The sequence below is a fragment of the Cupressus sempervirens genome, chromosome 10 (assembly GCF_028749045.1).
Source record: "Cupressus sempervirens isolate cs-2001-9-10 chromosome 10, ASM2874904v1, whole genome shotgun sequence".
In the NCBI taxonomy this organism is placed as follows: Eukaryota; Viridiplantae; Streptophyta; class Pinopsida; order Cupressales; family Cupressaceae; genus Cupressus; species Cupressus sempervirens.
Window position 1 is genome coordinate 686,509,471 of NC_143127.1, and position 10,644 is coordinate 686,520,114.

Here is a 10,644-nt window from a genome sequence, read left to right on the forward strand (position 1 = left end):
GTTATGATAATTAGATTGTTGGCTTGAAGATAATTAAGAAGATGGGCTATGAAAGAATAGTATTGAGAAAGCATGAACAAGGAATCAAGGAGCCTATTGAGCTCATTTGGAGAACAAAAACTTGAAGTCTTAATTATAATAATGGTGATAGTGATGTTCAAAATGTTATATGGGTGAAGTTATCAGCACAAAGAAAGAAATAAATTAAATATTCTCATTGTAACAAACAAGGGCACTATTCACATGTGTTGGGACTTGCATCCATGCAAAATTTTTGGATTGAAAATTTATTTTGAAAAGATGTATTGGAATAGAGAATGTAAGAAAGAATCAGTGACATACTATGTAAAAATGAATTGTGGATGGATTGATTAATGTGTCTAGAAAAAGATTATAGAAAAGTTTAAAAGGTTATATAAATTTTCATGTGTGAAAAATGTCAGCAATTATGAAAAGCTTGAAGGATTTTCATAGATATTGAAAGATTAGATGTTTTAAGAAAGACAAAATATAACATCAAGTGAAGATACAAAAATAAAAAATAAAGAAGTTTGCATAAGTGCATCAGTGGTTGAGTAAGAAAAGAAGAGATTGAAGAAGTGAAAAGTATAATTTTTTTTGTTAAAAAGAACTGCAAAAATTCATGTGGAAGTCAAGTCATAGATTTCATAAGCTACATGTGTTTGAAAGAAGATTGTGACTAAGAAAAAGGAACTTGAAGAAAAGAAGAAAAATATATAATAAGAAGAATGAATAGTGAAAGAGAAAGGATAAAATTAAAAGAGAAAATATGGAAGAATATAAGAAGAAAAGCAGTAGGTTGTGATGGAAGGAAAAGGAATAATGAAGATGTAAGAAGAAAAGAGAAATTGTAAAGATTCAAAAATGATCAATGAAATTGGAATGTAAGCAAGAGTGTGATGGTGGAGAAAATACAAAAAATTATAAATGGCTATAGATAATTATATTGCAGAGGAAAGAAAAACTAAATAGAAGATATGTTTATTAACTTGTTGAGAGAAAGATGATGACCAAAAAAATAGAGAGAAAACCAGTCATTTCTGCACCTTGCAAAGATATAGGAAAGAGGTTTTGGGTAACTAGTCACGTTCCACCTTGTAGAAGGAAAAGGAGCAAGTGCATTTGGGAGAACTAGTCATGTTCTACCCCATAGATATAGAAGGAAACCAATTGTGTTTTTCCTTTCTCTAACATAAGAAACATGGAAAGATAAGAAATGTTATAGACCCAAAAAAAAAAAAACAATAGAAACATACAAAATGGACAAAAATCTCTCTCAGCATAAAGGAAGCAATATTGATTAAAAATGTTCAAGAGAGAGGAAGATAATTTAAAAATGCAATGTCATTCAAAGAATCAAAATTAAGGAGGAGTGTTAGAAGTAATTACGAGTCCAATAACAATTGTTGTGTTGGTTAACTAGTCATGTTAACCATGCGTGGGAAATTTGAACATTAAGAAATTCCCAAAAAATGGTCCCTAGTTTGTAATTTGGAATAGAGTTTTGGTGCTCAACTTAGATGTCTAGTTTTATATATATCCAATTTATTAGTTGTAAAGCATATAATAGAATAGTTAAGTAATTAATGAAGGTATTGCTCTAATACCACTTGATGAAGGGCCACACAACCCTTACCAACTCACAACCAAGAATGTAACAATAAAAATGCTTCACAAGCAATTTTATTATACTTGAAAATCTAATAGCAATTATAATAATATTTATGCAAGATCTCTCAAGATCCAATCCAAACCCAAGCTAGTCTAGATCCACACTCTAGTAGAAATGTCCAAGATCTCAACTTGTGCTCGCAAGCCACCAAGCAACCTCCTTGTTTCTAAACCGTAGCCACTAACTCTTCTCAAACTCTATCCAAGATCCAAGTGTAAACTGCCTCACATTTGGCGCTTTGTTCATAGACTCAGGAAAACTCAATCTTTACTTCCTCCTTCTCTTTAACACCTTGAAGCCTTCACACCTTCCAGCTTTCACACCTTGAAGCATTTCCTTCCAAAGCTTCACCTTCTAGCTTCACCTTCCACAGCTTCTACTTCTCGAGCTTCTCCTTCTTGAGCTTCTACTTCTCAAACTTGTTTAGAAATGCTCATATGCCTTTCTTAAATAGGCACATACCACCCAATGCATGACTTATCCACAACCTTCTAGAATTCCACCTACTTAATATCCACAACCTTCTACAACTTCCATAACCTTCTAGAATTACAATTAAGCACCACCATGTGGCCCAATTAGAAAATTGCATTTCTTTTGGATTACAACAAATATTAAATACATGATTTAAACAACTTTCCACAAACTTCTAAGATACAACCTACACACCTCGATTAATGGAATGACAACTAATTTTCTTATTTTTTTTAATTTATGCCACCTTTGCACCTTGAAAATAGAAATTCCCTTTTCTTTTCTTTTCTCCATTTTTTCCCTTTTTATTTTTTTTAATTATTTGTCCTCTAATTTTTGTCACTTTCTCTCTCCTCCATAATTTAAAAAAAAAAAAAAATTTCCCATGCAAGATGCTCCTGCATCAGTAATAGTATATAATGAGTATTTTTTGTCGAGCCCCTATTTTATGCAATGGTGTTTTGTGCCTATATTTTATGAAGTTCAACATCTATGTTTAATTTATCTATTTATCAGTGCATTCTAATTTCATAATAGGGTCAAATAAGAAACGATATTGCCATTACAATTTCTATTGCATGCACCAATCCTAGAGACTCCTAGATTCTAGAAAATGGTCCCTAGTTTTGTAATTTGAAATAGAGTCTTGGCGCTTAACTTAGATGTCTAGTGTTATATATATCCAATGTATCAATTGTAAAACATATACTAGAATAGTTAAGTAATAGTAAAGTATAATGAATTTTTTTTTTCAGGCCCCTATTTTATGGAATGGTGCGTTGTCCCTATGTATTATGAATTTCAACATCTACATTTAATTTATTTGTTTATCTATGCATTCTAAATTCCTAGTACGCCCAAGTAGGAAATTTTTTTGACATTGCAATTTATAATGCATGCACAAATAATAATTGTGTCACTAAAAGTGGTGTATTACTAATTGTGATTCCCATCTAAAGGCCCTCCATATGCTAAGTTTTAATGATCCAATTGAAAGCTTATGCCATCAGTATGAATAATAATGGAGATAGTGAGTCACATTTCTGAACCCCTTATGAAGACATTAAATATTAGATAGAACTTCCACTAATAATCACAAAAAATTGAACCCCTAATATGCATTACTTTATTCATTTGCACCATTTCTCAAAGAATCCAAATTTTTTTAAAGGACTTTTGAGAGAAAAGAAAAATTTAATTGGTCATAAGCTTTCATCATATCTAGCTTAATGACAAATGAAAAAAGTTGGTTCTCATTAATATAATGGATTGCCTCATGTCAAACTAATGCACCTTCCATACTTTTTTTCCCAGGACAAACCCACCATGTTAAGAAGAAATGATTTGAGATAGAATGGGCTAGAGTTATAGGTAAATTGCCTTTGTGAATATCTTTTATATGGTATTTAACAATGATTTGTTTTTGAAATCTACAAAGGTTTGAGAATTTCCTACTTTATTTATGATAGCTATGTTGGTGGATTTTAAGTTACTAAGCATTGATGCATTCCTTCTTTATTCCTTCATGTCCATCAATAGATCCCAACTGATCACCTCCTAACATTTTTGGTAGAAATGACTAGTAAAACTATCCAATCTAGGAGCTTTGTCTGAAGGAAGAGATGAAACTAACTTATGAAGCTCAAACAAAGTAAATGGGATTTTAAGAGCATCATTCTCTCACCTAGTAACTAACTATGGAATTATTGCGATGAGCACTTGTCCTCTCACACATTAAAATTAGGTAGAGAAGGAGAATCCAGAAGACCTTTTATAGCCTCATTTTTAATGCCAACAAAGTTAGATACAAGGAAACCAATTACTACATCCTAAATAGAGAAGATAGTACTAGTAGCTCTATATTGCTTAATTGAGGCATAAAAAAAAGTTGGTATTATTTTTGCCCTCCCTAAGCCAAAGTTATCTTGATTTTTTTTTCCAATATTCATCCTCCCTACTGCATAATTCTTCCCATTCCACTTGTTTGTCTTTCTACTTGATGTAATTACTAAGGTGACTAGCATAAAAATTGAATAGTAACTCCTCATCTAGACTAATTTCGCCAGTCACCTTTTAATCTTCTACCAATTTTGTAGTCTACATCTCCTCTTGGGTGATGGAAGTACAAGTGTACTTGAAATTCAAACAACCAACATTACTACATGGACAACATGCATGGGATGCAATGATACTTTTACTTTAGAACCTTGATTGCTTTGTATGATTAGATATTACCAATCTAGGGATTGTTAACTTCCTAGTTTTATATTGAGATCTCTAAATAGGCTAGACCAAAGACAAAGCTGTTGAGAAGATAAGCAATCGATGCAATCAATATTCCACAAAATAAATATGGCCCATATAAGATTCTTAATAAGTTTCTTTTATCGAGGTGGACCCAATGATTGACATATGCACATGTAGGAGTCACCTTTTGAGGACATTGAAACATGAGAGTTCTATTAAGTATTTCTAAATATTTTTTCATTCTCAATTATTTTGATATTAAATAAAAAATTAGAAACAAAAAATTCTTTAACTTAAGATCAACTTTAATAATCTATTTAATTTTTTATAAATTCAAAATTCACAAACTGGCTTATAAATATTCAATGACTAATTAAAATATTATATTTAGAGAATTATTTCTCAAAAAACTAGATTAAAATATTAAAAAATTATTGACTATTCTCATAAAAAAAAATTTAAAAATCTTATAATGGCCTTCTCATGATCTACTAAAAAATATAAGAGTTGTCTAAGAAAAATACTTTAAAATCAATTTATTTTATTTTATTTTATCCCACTTCTTTAATCGAGCTACTTCAAGCACACAGTTGGGAGATGTTTATCCAAGCATAGAAACCTAAATCTCCCCACACGTCTCCCCACAAACAAAAAGAAAGAAAAGAAGAGAGAGTTTGTTTTTTACGCAACTTCAGATAGTGTCATTTAAGTGTTTATCCCTTCTTCTGCAACTGATTAATATAAAAGAGTCTGGGTGCAAGACTCTCTGCCATTGAATTCTCTTATCTGCCATTGAATTCTCTTACCCTATATTTTGGTGAAATTTAGAATGTTAAAAATGAACAAACCTTGCCTAGAGAAGGTTCTTAATTATAAGAGACATTAAGACAATAGATTCCAGAGAGCAAATACATATGATCTACTAGTGACACGTTGTAAAGCTATGCAGAAATCATGCGATTGTGTGTGCAATCAGGCCTTGGGGATGCCATCTTTCATGAAGATGAAGAGGAAGGGGAAGACACAGACCAAGACCAACATGCACAGTTCATATGTAGACGTAGATGTAGACACCGGAGAGTTCTTCGTAGACGGAAGTGCACATGTACATGTACATGTAGATGTAGACTTGTGAGAGTTATTCGTAGACGTAGATGGATTAGTTGGAGAACCTAAATCTTCCTCCTCTTCCCTGCGTCTTTCTGGCTCCTATTTCATCACAAACATTATTAGTAAGAAAATCCGTCTATTTTTCCCTGCAAGTACTCTATACTCTTCGGAAATATGAAATGAAAAAACAGGGTTGTGAAAATCAGCGATGATCAGTATTTAAAACCTCTAAATTGTTTTTCTCCTCTCCATCCTTTCCACGAGAGTCTGCATATGCAATATGAATACGATCAATATAATTCACAATAACTTTCGAATGCAATAGAACATAGAGAAAAGACAAATGAAAACTAATACCATGGAGAAGGCAGTCTGACACATCTATTAACACAGCCACTACCAAAACGATGACCACAAATTGTCTGGCCATCTCAGCCTGAAAGAAATACAGATCGAAAAGAGGTATATTAGGTGTAGTGTTAAGAATGCAGAAGAGTATATATGATATGGGAAATCTATCATTGTGACGATTGAACAATTTGGATGCTTATTTGCCGTGCTTGACTCGTGAACGTACATCATTTTACAGCTGTTTAAAAATGATCGTTTTGCTTTCATTAAGCATATTTGACCACTCTTTTCAAGATGAAAGTACGCACACAAAATCTACATTTAGGGACAAATCGACACAAATAAAAGTGACATGCTTTCATATATAAACATCATAGAGTACAATAAATTTTAAATAAAAAGTTTATATTTATATAAAAATAAATTTATATAAATCACAATTTATAAAATAAAATAACGGCTCTTGGTCTATTGGTGAAGTTGAATGGTTCACAAAGAGCCCACCAGTGATCAAGTCTTGCTGAGTGCAAGGTTCGAAGACATCATAAGGGATGAGCTCGGGGTCGTGCCTTGACTGAATTTGGCAACGTGGATGTTCTTTAGTTCTTAGCTCTTAGTTGAAGAGGTTTCAAGCATCACGAGCCTATATCGAATACCTAAAGCTTGTTGTGGATGACCTCCATAAAAAAAAAAAATTAATAAATTTCACTAGAAGTATGCAATCATGTCATATCTTAGCCCCACTTAAGAATATATTAGTGTAACACTATATCAAAATGTCATATCTGGAGATGTAAATAACTGGTGAGCATTGAAAGCATAAATGGGGAGAGAATAAAGAAGGAAGTGGAAAACACAAGTGTAAACCATAAGGTAGGCATTACAAATTTAAAATCAATCAATCAATCAATATACGCTTTAAGTGCATGCTAAGATTTTCAAGGGCAAATATGTAAGTTAATACGCAATAGCATCTATTCAATTAAAAAGAAGGCTTCACTGACAAGATGGAAGCACCGTCGTAGTATGTGGTTATCAGTGGTCTTGTCGAAAATCAAGATTTATTCCAAATTTGACTTTGATTGTTTTAATTCACAGACAGGAAAGCAGACTGCAGAATTTCCTTGGACGCTGCCGACGGCAACCAAGAGCCTTTAAATTCAACAATGTGGCAAAGTGATCGAGTTGTCGTATCGCGTTGATTGTCACCTTACACATGGTCACAGAGAATAGCCGCTGATAAAGTAGGGTTACACATGTGCACGGTGAATAGCCGTTGATTAAGGCACTGGCTAAGTTTCAGATAAAACATAGTAAAGACAATTTTTAAAAAAAAATTAATCAAATTTGCAAACTATTTAAACGTCAATGTGTTTCTTCACATAGGTATGACTATCTTTGGAAGGATACGTCTCTAAGGAGATTTATACAGCTTCGAATACAATGTCTACTTCATTTTCCATTTAGTTGGCAAACAATAATGCTAATTGAAGAGCTAGGGAATGTGTAATTGAAGATTTTTCAAATTCTTAACTTGGAGATATAAAATTGTTTAAAACTTTAATGAGGTCTTTATTTTGAGTACTTATGTAGTGCTTGCCTTAGTTTGCATTTTTGCTATCATTGCTGAACTCTTTTAGGTCAGTTTTATGTTTGATGATTAGTACTATTGTTTTGAGATTATCATATATTGTTTCACATTCAGTTTATTATATGATGAGATTACTTGGTACTCTATATTTCATGTATGTATGATGATTATTCAGTGATTTTAGTTATTGATGATGATTAGGTAGATGGTTTATTGTCATATGTGTTTTCTTATGGATACTTACCCCATATTGCATATGTATAGTGTGCATATTTGTTTTCTTTATGTATGGTGTTTTTGATGTGGTTAAGGAAGGGAGTTGTAGTCATTTGCTAGTTCGGATCTACAAGATGCACCACTTCTTGCCATTGCTTGTTTAGCTTAGAATATTGTGTTTGTACATGCGTGAATTTTATGCAGTTTGCAAGTACCAGGTATCGACTTCCCTGAATTGCCAAGATGAGCGTACCCTATTGCATTATCTCAATGGCAAGAGAGGGTAGATAAATTCTTAAGTCCAAATCCTAAACCTTTAAGTCATTTGTCCTAATTGAAAATTAGGACAAGCATCTAAGTTGAGTAATCTCTGAATGTGTCAGATGACGTTAATTCATGATTATAATCTTTTAGTTTGATTTTATATGTATTTTTCTATTATGGGTTTTCATATGTTGTTTTATGAGTCTTTGCTGAATCTTCTCTTAATTAAGTCTAATTAAAAGATTAAAATTAATAAAAAATTATTATGATGTTTTAATATTTAATTATATTTAATTAATTAAATAAAAAAATTAAATTTGAAGATAAAAGTCATAAGGATAATTTTAGAACATGATAATATTTATTTAATTTAATAATAATATATATGTAGAGTTCATTTTCAAATAAATGCTAAATTTTATTATTATTTAAGTTAATAAATATTTTATCAATTAAGTTTTGAAAATAAATCAAAAAGTAAAAGATATTAATTTATTAAAAAAATTTAAATTTGCATGATTTATGCATGAGATTAAAATATAAGAAATTAATTAAAAAGATAAATCCAATGAATTTAATAAGATATTTTAATTGCATGATGTGAACATAAGTTTAAAACTTAATTAATTAATTAAAAGCGAAGTCAAGTGAAAATTAAAATAAATTTATTTAATAATGCAATTAACGTGCATGGAAAAGATTAAGAAAAGTTAATATTGAGTTAGGAGTTGTGAGCAAGGAGTCCTCCCGGGTGGATGCACAATTGGTGCCCAAATTTGAAAAGAGAACTTCTTATCACCAATTGAGGGTTCATTTTCAAGAGGGAGGAATTTGGACGCAAATTTTGGAAGTGAATCATTGAAGGGAAATTTTGGAAAAATTGTTGGAGAGAAGTTCTTGGATAGAAGTGAATTCTCTCACAAAATCTTCTGCATGGTTGCGTGTTAGCATTAGGTTCGGGTAGGGTCTTGTGTTTTGATCTCTAATTGAATTATGCAATTTGATACTCTTGTCTGTTGATCGAATAAATAATATTGACAAATGAGTGTCAACACACTTAACCATCTTCACTATACATGCCAAGTATACAATGGAAGCCAAGTCAAAACTCTTAACACATGTTGAGTCACAAATAGTGCCGAGTAACATAGGAAGTTAATAGGTGATGAGTAATAGAAGAAGTTAATAGGTGCCGAGTAACACAGGAATTCTATATGTGCCGAGTGACATAGTAATCCTATAGGAGCCGTGTAACCAAGAAACATAGTGGATGCCGAGCAATCTAGAATAGATGGTGCCGAGCATCAGTATTACTTCATGTGCCAATCAATGCAGGATTAGCATGAAAGTTTGTGCAATCACAAGCCAAGATGTACAATGGTTATGCAAGACTCATTACTCAATAAGGAGATAAGATCAAATCCTCTCAAACACTTATGCAATCTTCATGCAGCCAATCAAAAAATTGGAGACTGCATGCAGCCAATAGGTGAATTTCAAGGGTTTGAGCAAGAACACTTGAATCAAGGATGCGTAATGAACCACTAATCCTTATAAGGGAGTCTTGATACCATTGAACAATGAGGAGTTGAAAAAAGAAGGAAAAATAGAGCCTATTATTAAGGTCGTTGCAGACCATTGGTGTCAAAGATTTAGTGGAAAGGACGACATTTACACATCTAGTTGATCAGAATAGAACAAGGAACATAATCAGTAAATCAAATCTAGCAGAAATTAGTGATAGAAAAGGAGATCAAGTACCTGAGATCAGCATCAGAGATTGCATTAGATTAAGTGTATTATTCTAATACTCTCTCACAATTGTATTAGAAATTTGGAAATCCGATTGAGTTAGGTGGGCCTAACAGCTCTATGTAAATCCTTTAACATGGTAGCATTCTAAGTTGAAAATTCCTAAGTCCTTTAATAGGGCACGCTCCTAACAGGGTGTAGAAATCCTTTAACAAGGTCACATTTAATAGTGTGTTGTAGCCTTTAATAAGGTAGGCCTTTAACAAGGCAAACCATCAAAAGTGGTTGAAATCAATTGTTGTAGTAATTTTTTGGATATCATCCCCACCCCAGTTTTACCTTCTTATTTTTGGAGGGTTTCTAGGTCACCAAAATCTCAAGTGTTATGTGGTGATGCATGTTTCCTTCTCATGATTGTTTAATGTTTATATGCATGCATGTTAATTTCAGTTATATGTTATTAAGGATTTAAAACAAGAGAAAAGGCTAGTACTTCTGATTCACATCCCCCCACCACTTAAAAGCACTCTTCCCATTAAGAGATTCTAACACTATCTACTTCGTGATTGTAAGAACTTGTCTTCTCAATTTCATTATATGAATCTATCAATCCTTCATTCTGAATCTTTTGCTATTCATTTTCATCTGTATATAGGGATTTAATGATCAATTAGAAAACCTCATTGAGTTTGTTTTAGGATTTTATCTTACCAGGAATAGAGTTCACTAAGAAATCAAACAATTGTGAGAACCTATTTCATAATTGGTTGTTGAAATCGGGTAGTCGGTTGATAAGAAAACAAAATTTTATTGTCTAAAATTTTAAATTGATTAGTCTGGATTTCCATTCCAGATCTATATTAGAAAATTCATTATGTGTGTGTGCATGCATTTACAAAGGAGCAAATTTTTTTGGTTAAATTTTATTAAAAATAAAATTTAAATA

At 32.0% G+C, this 10,644-nt stretch overlaps 1 protein-coding gene across 1 annotated transcript; it reads right to left on the minus strand.

Annotated features, from left to right (window-relative positions):
* Positions 1-5,246: 5,246 nt before the first annotated feature.
* On the minus strand, positions 5,247-6,080 carry LOC149535700 (uncharacterized). The gene is made up of 3 exons (XM_089804210.1): positions 5,882-6,080; positions 5,751-5,791; positions 5,247-5,623 (listed from the first exon to the last, which is right to left on the minus strand). The coding sequence occupies exons 1-3, from the start codon at positions 5,952-5,954 to the stop codon at positions 5,387-5,389; spliced, it is 351 nt and encodes a 116-aa protein (XP_089660336.1). The 5' UTR covers positions 5,955-6,080; the 3' UTR covers positions 5,247-5,386.
* Between the last annotated feature and the right edge of the window lie 4,564 nt (positions 6,081-10,644).